At 38.8% G+C, this 17,967-nt stretch overlaps 1 protein-coding gene across 2 annotated transcripts in view; it reads left to right on the top strand.

The window, feature by feature from the left end:
• Positions 1 to 17,609, top strand: part of LOC102203699 (protein-serine O-palmitoleoyltransferase porcupine-like) — a 26,058-nt gene extending 8,449 nt beyond the window's left edge. For both annotated transcript variants that reach the window (XM_005752306.1, XM_013915712.1), the window contains exons 4-13: positions 3,531 to 3,574; positions 4,716 to 4,897; positions 4,983 to 5,113; positions 6,440 to 6,565; positions 7,063 to 7,163; positions 11,305 to 11,381; positions 12,027 to 12,090; positions 13,230 to 13,315; positions 14,815 to 14,925; positions 17,165 to 17,609. In XM_005752306.1, coding sequence (XP_005752363.1) covers positions 3,531 to 3,574; positions 4,716 to 4,897; positions 4,983 to 5,113; positions 6,440 to 6,565; positions 7,063 to 7,163; positions 11,305 to 11,381; positions 12,027 to 12,090; positions 13,230 to 13,315; positions 14,815 to 14,925; positions 17,165 to 17,266 — 1,024 coding nt within the window. In that variant the 3' untranslated portion in view covers positions 17,267 to 17,609. The remainder of the gene's footprint in view (positions 1 to 3,530; positions 3,575 to 4,715; positions 4,898 to 4,982; positions 5,114 to 6,439; positions 6,566 to 7,062; positions 7,164 to 11,304; positions 11,382 to 12,026; positions 12,091 to 13,229; positions 13,316 to 14,814; positions 14,926 to 17,164) is intronic.
• Positions 17,610 to 17,967: the final 358 nt, after the last annotated feature.

The raw sequence follows: 17,967 nt of genomic DNA, 5'->3' as shown, positions 1-17,967 counted from the left end.
CGACAGACTGGCGACCTGTCCAGGGTGTACCCCGCCTCTCGCCCCATGACAGCTGGGATAGGCTCCAGCGCCCCCCGCGACCCTGAAAAAGGATAAGCGGAAGCGGATGGATGGATGGATGAACTGAATTACTCTCTGAATGGTTGGAGAGCATTCCCACTTTAAATGTAAGAACTGATATGTGGAGCTCAGTGTGTTCTTAAAAGTAATACAGTATGTTACTTGTTGGAGAAAGTAATTTGCTACACTACTTGTTACATTGATTTCTCAATTCTCTTTAGAATGACCTGAAACACATGTCACACCCATATGGAAAAGAAATAGAAAAAACTTATAAAAGACTTGCATAAGATGTGGCTTACTTCATATAGTGAATCATATAAGGCTTATATGATTTACTCATGAAAGTGGCCACTTTCTCATTACTTTCATATATTGTTTTAATACGTAAGTATCCAAAACATACAAGTTTCATTTATATACTTTTTCAAGGGATCTTATATCTGTTTTCACTCTTGTATGCTTTTCATACAAGTTTCACACAAGACAGAAACAAACTTTATAAGATTTATATATATCCTTTCCATATGGGCATAATTACCATGTAACTGTATACACCTTGGGCTACAAACCCACACAAACACAAATCCATATCCTAATGAGGATACAGTATTTGGGTATGAACAGGAAGCCAACAGCACCGAAAGATTTTAAAGTGATCGGCACGGTGATGCTACTTTAGAAAAATGAGCCAGTAGAAACAGAGATTGCAACCTGACTGATCATCAGTTTGTTACCTGGTGAAGTTCATGGCTGGCTGGGCTGGGGTTGGCATTCACTCAGCTTGAACATCACTCTGGGTTCTTGGCTAGGTTGTGTTAGCATGATAAATGGACTGCTTTTCTACTCTACCTCTACACTTTATACAAGATTTTTCTACGCGTAAGTAGCATTGGAGAGGGTTAGTGTCTTATCTTTTGGCATGCAGACTGGAGCAGGGATGGAACCACCAACCTTCCAATTAGTAGATCACCTGCTCTATTCCTCAGCTACCCATGCTGTTTGTGCAGATGCTTGCAAAGAGCTGAAGGTGTTTTAGCAGCATAATGTGTTGCTTCTGTCCTGGGTGCACTTTGATTACAAAAAATTCTCGACACAAATTCTTTCCTTTGTGTAATGCACGGCTCTGTAGCGCCGATGTCTTTAACAATGTAAACACGAGTGTTTCACCCACATTAGCAACTAAAAATAGACCTGCAATGGAAATGTATTTAGGAGCAGCGTGTGAACAAAAAGTCTGACAACATTGAGCCCACACAGCCCGCAGTTTTCGGCAAACAGACTGATAACATAACAGTAGCAGTGATGACGTTCCTGGCACAGTTAAACATGGAGCCGGAGTCTGTTTACACACCACGAAGAGCAAAGAGACGGAGCCGTTACTGAGCTCAGGTTGAGTGAAACAAAACGTGTTTCTAATCCAAAACAGCAGTGCTGTTCCTGTGATCACCATTAAAACCTTTGCTGGGAAACACTATCGGGAGTCCTTCATCCAAGCACCTGATTAACAAACTCTGACGTGAAGGAAAAACAAACTTTGTAGCTGCTCCATCCACCACTGATTGTTCTGCAGTAAAGCTTTTAATAAAAGTGTTCTATTTAATATGTGAAATAATTAGTTTTTTGAGTAACCTTTTTTTTTTTTTGACCTACAGCTGTGCAATTAGTTTGCACAAATGTCTTTTTTATTGATGCTTCGTAATGGTAGTTACTCTCAAAACAGAGTCAGTGAGAATCGATAAGTGATTATGGAACTGGAATTGCAAATTTTTTTTAATCTATTTCCATCCCTATGCATTACTGAAAAATGGGATTACGTCCAACACTATTTACAAGACACCGCCAGCAATTATAACAAGTCAGTAGGAAACGCTGTGAAACTTGTGAAAATACAGTTAAAAGTCAAAAATATCTGCTTGTTTGTGGTGAGCAGCAGATCAACCAAGTTAAGAATTTTAATGGCATCATGCACACATTCATTTAGACACGTAGACACTGAGCCATGGCTCTGTGCTACATATTTCTGCAGACACTTTTATATAATTTATTTTATGTAATATTCAATACTGAACTGTGAATTTAGTCTTTATCAAGGTAGCAAGTTTTTTTATTCTGTTTTCATAAAACTTTACTTTTATACACTATATTTACGCATTTTATACATTTACTACTACTACTGGGTTTACACGAGGTTTAAGTCCTTTACAAGTTTGAAACTTTTTGTCCTTCATAATGGAAAATTGCTGAAAATAAAAGTGGGTATCACTTCAGCTAGGTCCTAATTTTAGAAATTCTACACTCAGGTTTGAGGTTATCACTGAAATGCATCCAGATGCATACAGAGTTTACGTTTTCACTTGTTTCTTCATTTTTTCTCAACACGCTTGCATTTAAATCTCTCTGTGTACCTGGCCTGTACCAACACACTTATTGTCTTTTGAACATCTGCCCCCTTCCTTCTTTCACATAATGTCTTTGAATGTGATTGGCTGCATGGTCTGTCCATCAAAGTAAAGTCCCACCCCTGCCTGTATATAATAAGTGTGCACTCAGACAGTGCACTCCTGTGCAGGCAAGTCAACCAACCTAGATCTGGTTTCTGCAGCAGCCATATTTCTCTGTGCACCTACAACAAGTGTGCAAACCAGGAGACTCGCTATCGATAAAAGGAGAACCAAGCAGACAGCTGAGAAGGCTCAAGTGCTGTTTTTTGTAAAGAAGAAGCTGCAGCTAATCTTAATGTGAACGTCACTCTTACAGTAGAGTTGTGAAAAGAAAGAGTCTTGCAGTCTTAGGCCGTGTCTTATCTTAGGGTCCAGCTAAAACCAAACATCTGAGGTCAGTGTGTTTGGAAATGTTTTCATGTTAACCTTCCCTTTAGTTAAAAACATTGTTGAAAGGTTAGTTGTCAAACAGCTAAGAGAGCATCTGCAGAGGAATGATTTATATGAAGACTTTAATTCAGCATTTCGATGCACCACAGCACAGAAACAGCTTTAGTGAAGGTTGCAAATGATCTTCTCATGGCCCGTGACAGTGGACTCCTCTCTGTGCTTGTCCTTTTAGACCTCAGTGCAGTGTTCAGTACTGTTCACCATAATATTCGATTACAGAAATCACAACACTACACAGGTAATAAGTGACCTATCTGTTGAAACATTGTAGAGCAGATAAAGTTTTCCTTGTGGTGAGATTTTATTTCATTTTAATAAGTATATCCTTGTAAACTGGATGTGTTCCAGCTAAATATAGTCTTAATATAGTCTTGGTTTTTAATACACCATCATTATTTAAAGCAGTCTGAGTTCTCATGCCTAAACTTAGAGACAAATAGAGCAGTTGTACATGTCTATCTAGGAGCTGCAATTCCTATAATAATTTAGTAATTCATTTCCTTTAGTGCTGCACTGTCCAGCTTCTAGAGTAGCATTGATGGCTTATCATGTTACTTTTCTGCCTCTTCTTTTTAGAGAGTTGCATTTAATTGACACGGTGACCTGGCACAAAATAAGAGGTAAATATTACATCAATTTTTTTTTGTTCCTAGTTAATCTTCTGTAATTTTTTTTGCAATTTTCATTTTGTGTCTTGGAGAAACATTTAAAGGTTTATTTTAGCCTTTGTACTGTTTATCTTTTGTTCCCTGTATGGCAACAAATTAAATATATTCTTCTTCTTATTATTATATTTACACCCAGTCATCATGGGCATGAGTATCATTGTAATTTATGTCTTTAAATTATTTCTTTAAACCCCCTTTTCCAGGTTGGAATCTGTATAGCATAGATCTTTAATTTGGGGGATAAGTATGACTTCCTCTAGTCCACACAGGGTTTAAAATGGATACAGGCTAAATGCTGTGAAAACATTTTTCCCTAGGTTTCATATCATCAAACACATTTTTAATATTAGACAAAGCCTGAGTAAATGCAGAATGTCTGATTACAGCCACATCTGCTAAGTCAAGACGTCACTTAATAAATAGGACTTGTCTGAAAACGTGAAGGAGGATAAAAGATCTCAAAAAGCAATATTTCCTGCTACGATGTAATGAAACAGCTGAGAAACAAAGTCAGTATGGAAAGGGTTACATGTCTAAAGCTTTAGGACTCCAGTGAGCCACAGAGAAATTGGTGCGGTGCCTACCAAAAAGCATCTGGTTGAGGTCCAAGTATTAGTGCAGATGTATGTATACTTTCAACCTGGTGTAGCTTAGAGAAAATCCTGATTAATTCATAATAAAATTTGTGCACCCAGTTGTTGTTTTTAAAGTAATTAAAGTTGTATGCTTTAGACTCTACCTTGGAAAAAGAACAGTTTGATAAATTACCATGGCATTCATGCCCCTAATACCTATACAGCAAATGAAAGCTCAGTCCAACATGTTAGAAAGACTTGATAGCACATATATGATGCAGCTCATAGACTGAAAAAATGACCATTGTGAACTATAGTATATTGGTCATATATATGTACATCTGTAATGTATAGATCAAGCCTCACAGCAGACACCTTTGAGATTTACTCTTAATAAGATTATATTCAGACTATGTTCGCTTATAATAGTGACTTCTATGAGGAAGTGATTCCTCATAAAATGTGAATGTAGTATCCTGTAATGGTAACAAATTACTTTATTTTTGTGTCTCTTTGAGGCTCTCAGATGGTGGTGGCCATGAAGGCCATTTCTGTGGCCTTTGACTTGGACAGAGGTGCACTGAGCAGCCTGCCCTCGCCAACTGAGTTCCTGGGCTATATTTTCTTTGTGGGTACTGCCGTCTTTGGCCCTTGGATCAGCTTCTCCAGTTATAAGAATGTTATTGAAGGCACAAAACTTGTGAGTAACTGCCAGTTCTACCTTAATCTGCATGCTTTCTAGTCCTGTATGGCACTGTGATGGTAATGATGGATTTGGGTTTCAGAGCTGGTTGTGGCTGCATACCTCTAGCGGCAGTCTAGTGAAGAGTCAGATCTGTTTGCTAATCTCCACCTGTATTGCCCCATACCTTTTCCCGTGGTTCATCCCGATCCATGGAAACTCTGTCACAAAGAAGTAAGAGATTTTAATTCAATCGTTGCTCTTTTTACACCCAGAGCACTGTTCCACTACACTGCTTTGACACTATACTGTCTGTCTTTCTTTCTCTGCTTCCAAGATACATTTGAGAAAGGTAAGGCTTTGCCCCAAGTATTAACATTTGTTCAAATTCCCAAGTATAGAAACTATTTAGTCATGTTCTGATGATGGTATCATAGTGTAGTGTCATACTTTTCTCACTTCTTGAAATTGGCACTGTAGTCTTTGTCTTCTCACACACATAACAGTATATCTTCATTTGTTATACAGAAGATTAGAAGCTAATATGCATCTGCACTGGTTTTAATTAGTATGACTTGAGAGTCTTCCTTCTGGTGATTTCAGACACCGAAATGAAGGCATGACACACAAGCATATCATACTCATATCAAATGTAATAGAAGTGTTTAACAGAGACAGATGAAATTTGGCAGCTGTGAAAATAAAAAGGGAAAAAATGATGCACCGTTTCTTATATTAAACTCAATAGGGCCGATTAATCAACAGAATGGTGCAAAGTAGGGATACTTTCCCAGGAAAATATCGGACAGAATGTGATGAGGAGCTCTGATGAGAAGACAGCCAGTTTAGTGTTTACTGAGGAGTCTAATCTTAGAAGGTTTAGATTATAAACGGGAACAAATGTCACACAGTAAGTCAAAATATCATAACATCTTGGTCATGAGAACAATCCTGTGACACTCGATAGATATGTGTGTCTGTATTTGTAATTGTTATGTGATCCGTGATGTATGACTTTTAACCCCATTTATGATCTAAACCTTAAATGATTAGACTATGGATTAAATAATTATGTTTTATTCTATTTTAATACTGTTTTTATTTTATTTGTGCTCCATTGCTAGTCTTTCTTTTTTACAGTTATGAACTGAATACACTGTTATCCAAAACATTTTTGCATATCTGTTTGTGCAGCTGGCTAATTCCGGTTTGTCTTATTCCCATTGCTTTGATAAGGAGCTCTTACATACAGTGACTCAGGTGTACGAGTTGTTTAGATTAGCTGCATGCTTGAAGAAAAAAAATGACGTCGGTGTATCAATCATAGTGTCGTAAGAGGAAGCAATATGAGATCAGCAGATGAGTAGTCCAGTCAGAAATCAGTCCACCTCTGACGTTTTATGGAAATGAATAACTTGCTGGGTGAGAACTAGCACTAGAAGTCTGATTGCTCGAGTTATTTGGCTTTAACGTGAATTGCTGTAATTATTTGTCGTGTGCCAGCCAGAGATTATTTAATGATGATGTGTGTATGTGACTTGATTGTGGTGTGTTGCATAGGTGGCTGCATGCTTACGAGAATGCAGTGTCCTTCCACTTCAGTAACTACTTTGTGGGTCACTTGAGCGAAGGCACCAGCATGCTGGCCGGAGGAGGATTCACTGAAGATAAAGACAACACAAGATGGTAAGATTAGCTGATCTGCGATTAGCTGATCTGCTATCAGCTGCTCTGCTCTCTTCATCCTGGAAACTGTTTAATCAACAGTCAAGTTTTTCAACCCTCTAGAATAATCTACTGTAAAACAAGGCAGAATTGAAGAGCATCATTGGGTGTAATGGCAGGCTTCCAATCTAGCTTATTATATGATAGCAGTATAGTGCAACAGGCTCTGCACAGCAAAATGCCCCAGATTGCTTGAACCAAACGTTGCTAAGACAATTCTAGCTGGAGCGGACAAACAAAGATTCCTGAAGAAGGGAAGAAAAGTCTTGCACAAAGCAACTGGGAATAACAAGGCAGGCTAGTAGCAACACAAAGAATGACATGCTGCCGGAGACTGACTCGGTGCCAGTCCAAGAAGATTCACATTAGAAATCTGACTGTGATTCAAATTTTTTTTAAAAAGTGGAAAAAAACAAGTTGTGTGTGTGTGTGTGCGTGTGTGCATGCGTGCTGTGCAGGGATATGAAAGTGGTGAAGCCTCTCAGTGTGGAAATCCCTCGCTCCATGGTGATGGTGGTTACATGCTGGAACATCCCCATGTCTCGCTGGCTTAAAACCTGTAAGTCTCAATCTTCTCTGTCTGTTAAACTTTCCAGAGTGTCGAATTTAAGGATGCCAAAATTTGTTGAACCGACAGAAGCAGAAGCAGACGGCTTTTCTAGCGTGTACACACTGAAAGGGAATTGCAGCAATGAAAGAACTGTAGAATGTGAACCATCTTTGGCGACTAGAGCAGGGGTGTCAAACTCAAATACACAGTGGGCCAAAATTCAAAACTGGAACAAAGTCGCGGGCTAACGTTAATATTTATTGAAAAAAAAATCTTCCTCTAGATATAAGAATGAATCTTTTCTTATGGACTCAAACAAGTTTTGCTGAAAAACTGAATATGGAACAAGCAAAGCTTAATACTAAACAATATATATATATTAACTGTATAATACCAGTAGGCCAGCTCTGATAGTAATTTGGTATGGCTTCATGGGCCAAATGTAATTAGGCTGCGGGCCAAATTTGGCCCACGGGCCAGAGTTTGACACCTATGGACTAGAGGCACCATAAACAAGTACTGAGAGTATTGTCAATTTGTTTCTATATATATATAAAATCAATGTTTGTCTTTTAATTTCTTTGAAAGATACCATATCTAATTAACAGAAATAACAGCAAACAAGATCTTAGTTAGCTTAACTCTAGCTTTTACTAGACTAACTTTTTGCCACGGTTGCACTGGTGCACCTTGATGCCCACCAGCACAAAAGTTAGGCGCACCATCTTGTCAATACAAAGTTCTTTATTTGGAGCACATTTCTACAAGAAAGATAAGTTACTGAAAAAGTGCTTGTGCTTAAAGTGCGTTGGCACTCTTTGGTGATATTGTAGGCAATGTTAAATTTAATTATCACATCGGCCCCCTCTGATGACCTGTTTTGCTGCTGCCTGCAGCAGTGGGTAGAGGGGACACTTGGGCCGTGCGTTTATCGTGTTTTTGGATACACTGTGCTTGTTCAGCGTTCATGGCTCCGTGTCAGAGCACTGGCTATGAATTTCAGACGAATTAGGCCTTAACAAAAAAGTTATCAATAGTTCTTATTATCTTTTCTCATTACCCACAGCTACATCCACTTCTGTCAGGCCTAGGCTGCTCACTAGGGCTGGGTATCGTCACTGATTTCTATAATCCATTCGATTACGATTCACGAGGTCCCGATTTGATACAATTCAATTTTGTTAAAAAATTAAGTTAAAAGTTCCAAGTTAAAAGTAAAAAAAAAAAAAAGGAAGAAGACAGCGGCCGACAGCGCTGTAAACAACGGTGCACTGATGGGTACTAAGCGAATGAATAATGCAGAAAACAGAGATTTGAGATGGGAAACTGTTCTTGAAGTACACTGAGAGAGAGAGAGAGAGCTGTGCATGAAGTTAGATTTTTATCGTGGTGGAAGCAAAACAGCAAAAGTAAGAGAAGATTAATGACGACATTTATGAAATGTGAAGCATAGTTTGGATATTCTTTTGCTGCTGGTTCAGTGAATTTTGGTTGGAGAGAGATAAAACCTGCAGCTCAGAATCTAGCACAAAAAAGACGTAAACACAAAGCGGGACATATCAGAATCTGTGAGCTGTTGGCTTTCAGCCCCGAGGGCATGTCCATGTACAGGCCATTGGGTGAGAAAGCCCAGAAAGACAAAGCTGATTCTGATGCGTCGGGTCCGCTCTGTGTTTATGTCATTGTGTGAAATCTGTGTACCTGCTCTCATTTGCTGTTTGGCGGTTGTTGAAATACTTTTGTGAGCTTTAACCTGAGATTCTGGCGTTTCTGGCAAAATACATTTATATTTAAAAGTCGATTCAGATTTAATGAATTGTTATCGCTTTATTCAAGCTACTCACCTCTCTCTATCCACCTGGCACCTGCACTTTCGAACTTACACACAAAGTACTACAGGAATATCTGGACCAAGGCCAATCAGAGAGGTACCGCCCCTGACTATCTCTGATTGGTTTATACCACGATAGGGACATAATGTGTGTCTGTTGTTGACCACAGGGAGACTTTCAGGGTTGCGGAGACTTTTCCCCCCCACTCGAACAGCTAGACCAGTGTGACCTAAGATTTTTTTAGTGGCACCATCGAAAAATTTGGTCAGACTCTAGAGCCCTGATGTGGAAAAGGTTTCTGGAGGGTTGAATATGAGGCTCAACACTAAGGAAAGAGAAAAGAACCTGTGGATTGGCAGAGAGATTGAGCTCGTGAGCATGAAAACTGCAAAGGTGGTTGGTCCAGATTCAGTTCAGTTCAATTCAATTTACATAGCACCAGCTCACAACAACAGTCACCTCAGCGCACTGTATACTGTAAGGTAAAGACCCTACAGTAATACAGACAACATACCTGTGGAGGTATGGCGATGTCTAAGAGATAGTGGAGTAGGGCTGCCACGGTTAGTCGACTAGTCACGATTACGTCGACTATCAAAATCGTCGACGACTGATTTAATAGTCGACGCGTCGTTTGAAGCTTTGTAAGATCCCAAAAGACGCAGGAATAAGTAGTAGTATTTAAGAGTGTAATAACGGACTGAAACAGAAGATGGCAGCAGCAGTTTTAATATTACTCTTATTATTCTTTCTGGGTCACAAAATAAATGTTCAACATATTTTCAGGCGAGAATTTATCTGTGTAAACTTAAAATATCTGCTCAGTTTATCAAGACGCCACATATTTTCAAAAGTGCTCCGACGTTTTCGGAGACGTCTGTTACCCACCAGCTCGATAGCTAGCCGGGGTTCAAGGCTCACTAGAGCCGCTGAGAACACCGGACTCCCGGCAAATCGTTTTCAAACCCACCGCCGTTTTTCGCTACTCAGGTTAAACATGATATATAAGTCACTTATATTCAGTATTTTATTTGTTCCTGAGTAAATCGGTTTGGCTGAGATTAAAGTTATAGTTTTTACACAGCTGAATAAACGTCAAGCAGATAACTGATTATCAGAAGTGTGAGATGCTCGAGAATATACTCCGGTGTCCTGTTATATTTTAGAAAGCAAGGAGTTTATTAAACTTCACCGAAACAATCTGCAAATTTCATTAAAATTTAATAAACTACCATCTTGTCTTTATTTTTAGTTAGCACGCACCTTAAACACTTAAAGCTGTAAGCTAATGATAGTCATATAAGAGCAGATGCATGCTGGTGCAATAAGCGGATACATGATATGATTAGTTGACTAATCGCAAAAATAATCGGTGACTAGTCGACTATCAAAATAATCGTTTGTGGCAGCCCCATAGTGGAGACTGTTAAACACAATCTTAGAGAGTGAGAGGATACCTGAGAAATTATGTTCAAGAACATGAGTGATGTGCAGAGTATCTACAGAGGCATAAAGCAGAGTGTCACTGGAGAAGTACAGAGAACACAGATCATGTTGTACCAAAGGAGGCACTGTGGGTATTGTATGAGGAAGTCAGGAGTGATAGAAAAGTATGTGAGGGTGGTCCTGGACATGTGTGGGTGTGCAGTAGTGACAGATGGAGTCAAGGTGGTGCTGCAATTATGTCAGGGATCTGCTCTGAGCCCTTTCTTATTTGCAGTGGTGATGGACAGGCTGACAGATGAGCCCAGGCAGGAGTCTGTGGGGATATGACGTTTGCAGATAACACTGATCTGTAGTCAGAGTAGCGTGCAAAGGGAGGTATGTGCTGGAGAGAAGAGGGGAGTCAACAGAAGCAAGAAAACACGTGTGAATTAGAGGGAGAGAAATGGAAATTGGAACGTGCAAGGAGCAAAGGTAGTGAAGGTGGAGGAGTTTAATATTCTGGGATCAACCGTTCAAAGCGGAGGAGGAGTGGATGAAGATGAGTGTCAGGAGTGTTTTGTGAATTGAAGATGGAAGTGCCTGTTCAGAGGGCGAGTGGATACGTTAAAGAAATGATCATGATGATGATGATGGTGGTGGTGGAGCTGCCAGACAGAAGGAAAAGAGGAAGACCTTAGAGAAGATTCGTGGATCGTGTAGGAGGACATGCAGAGGGCTGGTATGACAGAGGAGGATGACGATAGAGATCGTTTGAGCAGATGATCCGTTCTGATGAGCCGTAAAGGGAGCAGCAGGTGATCTTGTATGAGCACCATGTTGTCATAATGTTGTTTTCAGTGAGTTCATTGTGGTTTGTTCTCCATCTTTTTCAGATGTCTTTAAAAACGCCATGAAATTGGGAACTTTTCCAGCTATCCTGGTGACATACACAGCCAGCGCCTTACTGCATGTTAGTAAGATGATGCACACTTCAACACTTGTATCCAGAGTCTATACAGTATACTAAATCCATGCTTAAACTTCACTGTTAATTCAATTCAGTTTTATTTATATAGCACCAAATCACAACAACAGTTGCCTCAAGGTGCTTTATATTATAAGGCAGACCCTACAATAATACATACACTATTACCCACTGTGTGTGAGATTTCACTGAACAACCAGGTCACTAGGCTTGGGCAGTGTCCACCTTATGACATTTCACTGAGGTGTTTGGTATATGACGGTATTTGTTTAAAATGATTTTCTGAAAGTTGAAATACTGGTGATAGAAGTCTTTGTCAAAAATGACCACAGGTACCCCAAGTGGACCCCAAACATTTATTTATTTTATTTATTTATTTTATTTAGGACAGTGCATGTTAATGAACATAAATGTAAAAAAAAAATTACATGAATGTAAACATACCAGATTATAGCCAAGGGCTAATTTCCATCTGTTGTCCTTTAGCATAAAAAATAGACATAATAATTCATAAAAATACATCATTCATTCATAATAAAAACTCCATCACCAAACTTACACATACACACCATTCTGTTCCACTAGTTGTACGTAGTTTACTGCTTAACCTAATTGTATTATCTTCTCCAGGGTCTCAGTTTCCACCTGGGAGCTGTTCTGCTTTCACTTGGATTCATCACATATGTTGAACACGGTATGGATAACTCTGTGCTCACACAGAAGAGTGATTCGCTGGTGAAAGTGGAACAAGTGACACATGATGTGATCTGTTGTGATCCAGGTCACACACAAACACTGAAGAACTGCTTAATAGATTTCTATTAAGGATCGTCAACAGGGCTGAAAAGTTCTGCCTCAATTATCTGTCACAGTCATTCTTAGATTTTAGTGACAAAAATGTTTTTATTGCACTGTCGTGCAAACTGGACACTGACTTTGATCTCTGTAAATTCAGTTGATCTCTTCAAAGAAAGATGAAAAAAACAAACAAATATTATTGATTTCATATTGAAACGTTACACAGAATTAAATAAACAGGGCACAGACTGTGCTATGTTCTGTTAATTACAGAAAAGTTCTTAGCATCAGTGCATTTCTTACACGTAATCTAAAGTCTTGTGTTTCATATGCATAATGACCATGACTAAAACTTGTGGCAAAGTCGTCGACAGCTGTGAGTCCCCCCTCTATCTGTACCGCACAGGTGTTTCCACTTTGGAAAACTAACCACATGAGGGGATAACATGTCTTTTATCCTGTATGTGAACTATTATCCTGCACCTTCCGTACTCAGTGTCATTAGTCTTTGGCCAAACAGAATGCATTTGTGTTTTTAGTGTACCTTTGTTTGGATGGATACACTGACATGCTGTATGGACTTCTGAGTGAAGTGGAACCTTCTACTTGGCCTTCATGCATTAGTTATACTGCAGTTTATGCTGTGTTTTTAGGAGGTTGAATAAATTACAGAATGCTTTGCATATGATTTGGTCTTGATTAACATTGCTTTCTCAGTATATCCAAACGACAGATAATGATCCACATTGAGGAACAAGCTCGTGTGAATTTAGTTGTTTATCTGTCTTTACTCATCCAGAGTAGTCCGGGAATCTGCATGTTGCAGGGGACAGCTGTGATCCAAAGGCTGTTTGAGGGAATGTTTGATTTTTCTTTTGCTTTGTTTTCTGTAATTGGAGCACTCGTCGTGTCGCTCTATTGTGTTCATTTAGTGGTAGAAAGTCAGATTTGTGGACCCCTCCTATTTTCCTTTTTTACATTTTCATGTTTAAAGTTTTTTAATTTAATGTAACTGATTATTTTTGTCATCCTCAGTTCTGAGAAAGAGGCTTGCTTCTATCTTCAGTGCCTGTATCCTGTCTAGGTCTTGTGCCTCTGACTGCACCCATCAGCACAAAAAGGTACAGCTTCATCCCTACTCAGCTAACAGATGGAGACAGTGAAAAACAAAACACACACACAGACACACACAGAGACACAAACAGACAGACATAGATGCAGAGCCAAAGTTTGGTTAACCTGTGTTGTGTTTAAATGTGCAGTGTAAAAAGGTGACTTCAAAGTGCTGCACAGCTAAACAACACAGAACAACAAAGATAAACAGGGCAATAAAGTAACTGAATAACTCCAAATAATCCTTTTTCTTTTTTTTTGGTCATTAGGCCATTTGAAACTGACTAATGAATCACTCAAGCACAAACAGACAACAAAATCAAAAGATGAACCACATAACAGAAGACTCATTTTAAGTTGTGTCTTGTATGTAAATTCAATGTCACTAGCAGCCTGTGTTGCACGTTCTTTTTCTCGAGGATAAAGAGAGATAAAGATAAAGAGAGCACCAGTCCAATTCAAATTCAATAGATTTATTGCCTCAAGCAGTTCAAAACCATACATGTACATGGATCTCTTCAGTTCACAGTCTGCAAGCAGTTAGCTGTAGCCGACTTCTGGAAGAGTGCGCTAACTTAGCCGTACACAAACTTAAATATTAAAAAATCAGCTTTCTGAGTGGTCAGAAAACCATTGGGGAGGGCCCTGGTCTAGACTTAGCTCTCCCTGGTTGGCACACAAGTTGGTCCCAACCTCTTGTCGCTTTCCTCCTCCTGCATTTTGGGTGCTTCACCTGCCTGTCTCAATATTTTCTTCTGACACACTAGCTGTTTCATTTCCCGTCATCTAGTTTCATATCCAGGCAGCAACTGTTTGTGAGAACTTACTGTTATTTGACCTTGCCCTGGTTCACGCCCACATTCCTGCACACAGCCCTCCACTAAGTCTGCACAAGCTACTCTCAATCATGTGACTCTAGAACTTTTGTACTTATATTATTTTGAGTCTTCAACCTTTCTAGTCCAAACGTCTGTTTCAAAAAACTGTTTGCTGTTGTTAGCTTGCCACGTCTCAGCATTATGTGCAGTGTGTCCATTCAGGACATGGTCCCAGTGAAACTGAGGCAGCCAGGGAATGAGATGAAAAGCCCGTGGATTACAGTTACATAAGAACTAAACTGAAAATTAGTGGTAACAGGACTGATGAATGGATGAATCCAAATGTGACATTTTTGGTTCAAATAGTGATCAGTATGTAGGAAGGAGGTCAGCTGTGAAACACAGTGGAGGCTCCGCCCCAAACCATGAAAACAGAAAGGCACCATCACATTTTGATCCATTAAAAAACACCTGAAAAACATCTGATTGGCACCATTTTTTTATCATGAGAACGATTCCATCCTGTCAATGTAGTCAAAGCAAAGATGCATAAAAAACCATAGAATAGAACACTAACAGTCATTGTTAGCAAGTTGTTATTTCTTAATATTGAGTAGATTGACGGAGAACATGCAACTTTTGTCTCTATTTTTTCTTTTGTCTTTTATTCTCTCCTCTGCGGTCTATAGGATTATTGGGTGATATTGCTGAACCTGGTTTTCAGCTTGCTGGCCATCTTCCATCTCACTTACCTAGGCTCCATGTTTGACCCAGGAGTTGATGAACAGGAGGTAGAAGAGGTAAGAGCACCATGAGGGCCAACCCCACCTGTATATGTTGAAGATATTATGACAGAGTGCAAATTTATACCCAGTCTCAGTTTGGAAATAAAGCAAGTGACAGCTTTCATACAATAATAACACTGAATATTCTCACTGAATATTTCTCATAATTGTAATTGTTTGCAGAACATTCATTATTTTCAATGGTCTGATTGCTTTAAACTGAATTCTGTGGTGAAAATTGTGTCTCAAATCAGCACATTTTTTTAGAATATTTTTCATTCAACCAACTCTGATTTTCCTTAAAATCTGGTGAATGGTTGAACATGATTGCAGTCAAGTTTTCATACATTATATATATTTTTAAAAAGTTTTTAAACCATGGTCAATCAAACAATTTTCAGGCTATTTTTTCACAGGGACAATTTTTGAACATGAAAATGTGAAAAACGTAAAGATAAAAGCATGAAATTCTTACTAGTCTCAGAATCTGCCATTTGGGACACAACCATTAAAAATGTCTGCGTATTGGCTAAAGATGGCACGATCCCACTTTTTTATGTCCGATACCGATAACATAAATTTGGATATCTGCCGATACCGATATGAATCCAATATAGTGTTTTTTAATCAATAAAACTGTTTTTTTAATATCTTGCTGCATTTTGTATACGTTTATACTCACGTTTAAATAAACAACAACACTAAAGCTATTCTGTTGTACCTGTATGTAAAAGATACACTGCACCCAAAATATTTCATAGTTCAGCAAAACTGATCAATCTAATAAACTTAAACCTACTCCATCCTCCCTATTCTGGTATTTTAAAGAGTACTTAGCAGAAATCTTAAGCAACCTAACTAATAGGGTTCCAACTCCCAGCAAAAAAAAAAAAAATAGGGAACCACCCCCCAACCGTGATGCTTAATCGACTTAATCAACTTTAATTTGATGCAGTGTGGAAAAAAAAAAGCACAGAAATTAATAATTTTTCAAGAATAATTAAATAGATTCAACATCTTCCTTCAACAGAACTGTAGACTGCACAGATGGCATCTTCCCAAAGGAAAAAGTACTATAGTTTACTAGGGTATATTAGACTTAACAGTTACTATATACAGTAATGGACTTCTATATATTTTACATAAGATTAAAACTTTGGGTGTAAGATTCAGATAATTATTTATTAAAAGCTAGACATTTTAAATGAGAATAAGAAAGAAAAGTATGTCTTTGTGCCCCCATTTTCCCTGTTCATGCCCTATCGGCCCCCCTGGCTAAATCCGCCCTTGGACAGTTACCAGCCATCAACTGCGTAGAAAAAGATCCTGGTGTAGAAAGTAACATTAAATAAATTCTAACAACAGCTTATCAAGCTTAAACGTGCTGCTGTTATTCAGCCGCTGGTTTCCTCTTTCTGGTGCAAAGTGGGCCAAAAACAAACAAGAGACACAGACTCCCGACAGAAAAGCCGATCATTAAGCAGTTTCACGATTGAAGTAGCAGCAAGAAGGGACACTCGCTCCAGGTATTGGTTGTTAAGCTTAAGTGGGAATGCCTTACAAACATCAGAGATGAACTTACACACTTGCTTTACTTCTCTCTGGGATCACTTCCTCGGAGATGAAATGCTGGTTTGGTAGCGAGGCTATAAATACACACAGCCGCTCTATCATGTGAGCACACTGCTCCGACGTGCTACGGTTATGAGCCGAGTTACACGGTGTCGCAAGTTTTGTGAGGTGCTTTTTTATATTTAATGGATCGGATTACATTTTTTTATTTCTTTCCGATATCCGATCCAGTAATTTACGTCAGTATCGGACCGATACCGATACGTAATATCGGATCGGTCCATCTCTAGTATTGGCTAGTTAAAATATGGGAAAAAATTAAAGCCAACTAATGCTCATAATAAACTTCACATTGCAAAAGACAACTATAGTGACAATTTCTGAATGGGTGAATGTAAAGTGCTATGATTGCTCAGAATAGAAAAGCGCTATATAAGAGCCATAAGTCCATTTAGCCATAAGTCCATTTTTGTTCAAACCAAGGATATTTTTTTATGCACATTGGAGAAAGTTGAGCAGCAGGGCCATTTTAATTTGAGAAGGAATTACCCTTTGACCTTTTCTGGTTGCATGTGGACATTTAGCTGACAGCATGCAAATTCCTAATGCACATGTGTACCTTGTGTATGATTCCCTGGGCTGTGCAGGGACTAACAGTGTCCATGTTTGTTATTGTTTTCAGGATTTCACAGCCATCCACACCATCCAGAGGTGGTCTGAACTGAACTGGGCCAGCCACTGGGTTGTGTTTGCTTCCTGGGTATTCTACTGTTTAATTAAATAATGTTGTCTGGGCCGATGAAAAGGCTGACAGACACCTTTGTTTCAGTGTATACCAGACTGTTTTCTGATTATGAAAGACAGAGATATGCTTAAGTGGGAAGGACGTTGGCACAGGGGGATGACAGTGTGTGCGCTGTGGTGATTCTCAAAGATGTCAATGAGTTTCCAAACAAGTTTTCCGGCCTGTTTGAAAGAATGACTGGTCTCTAAAGGATTAGTAAAATGAAAAGTAGAAACTGGCCCGTTCATATGAATGACCTTTGACATGTGCAGGTCCAAATACATTTCAGCTTCTAATCATGTGAAGAAAATGAAATGTAGCTTTGTTAAAATCTCTTGTCATGTTTTCCTTTTTTTTTTTTTTTTACTGCTGTTGTTTTTGTGTTTGTGTTTTTTATACATTTTTAAATAAATGCTAAATACAATAATTTTCAAAAAGTGTATATTTATTTAACATATTTATAGTTTGGATCTTGTTTCACTCATTTAACTGAAAATAAGGATCTCTGCTACATTTTCAGATAATTAACTGAAAATGAGCTGCTGTACGCGCACCTTTACCTGACATTTTACCCTACCAATCAAAAGCAGGTCACCTGATGGACATACAGTGGGGCAAAAAAGTATTTAGTCAGCCACCGATTGTGCAAGTTCCCCCACTTAAAATGATGACAGAGGTCAGTAATTTGCACCAGAGGTACA

Source organism: Pundamilia nyererei, unplaced genomic scaffold (assembly GCF_000239375.1).
Source record: "Pundamilia nyererei isolate P.nyererei 1_Seehausen unplaced genomic scaffold, PunNye1.0 scaffold00352, whole genome shotgun sequence".
In the NCBI taxonomy this organism is placed as follows: Eukaryota; Metazoa; Chordata; class Actinopteri; order Cichliformes; family Cichlidae; genus Pundamilia; species Pundamilia nyererei.
Note: the sequence above shows the minus strand (reverse complement) of the source record. Positions and strands in the feature narration are given on the sequence as shown.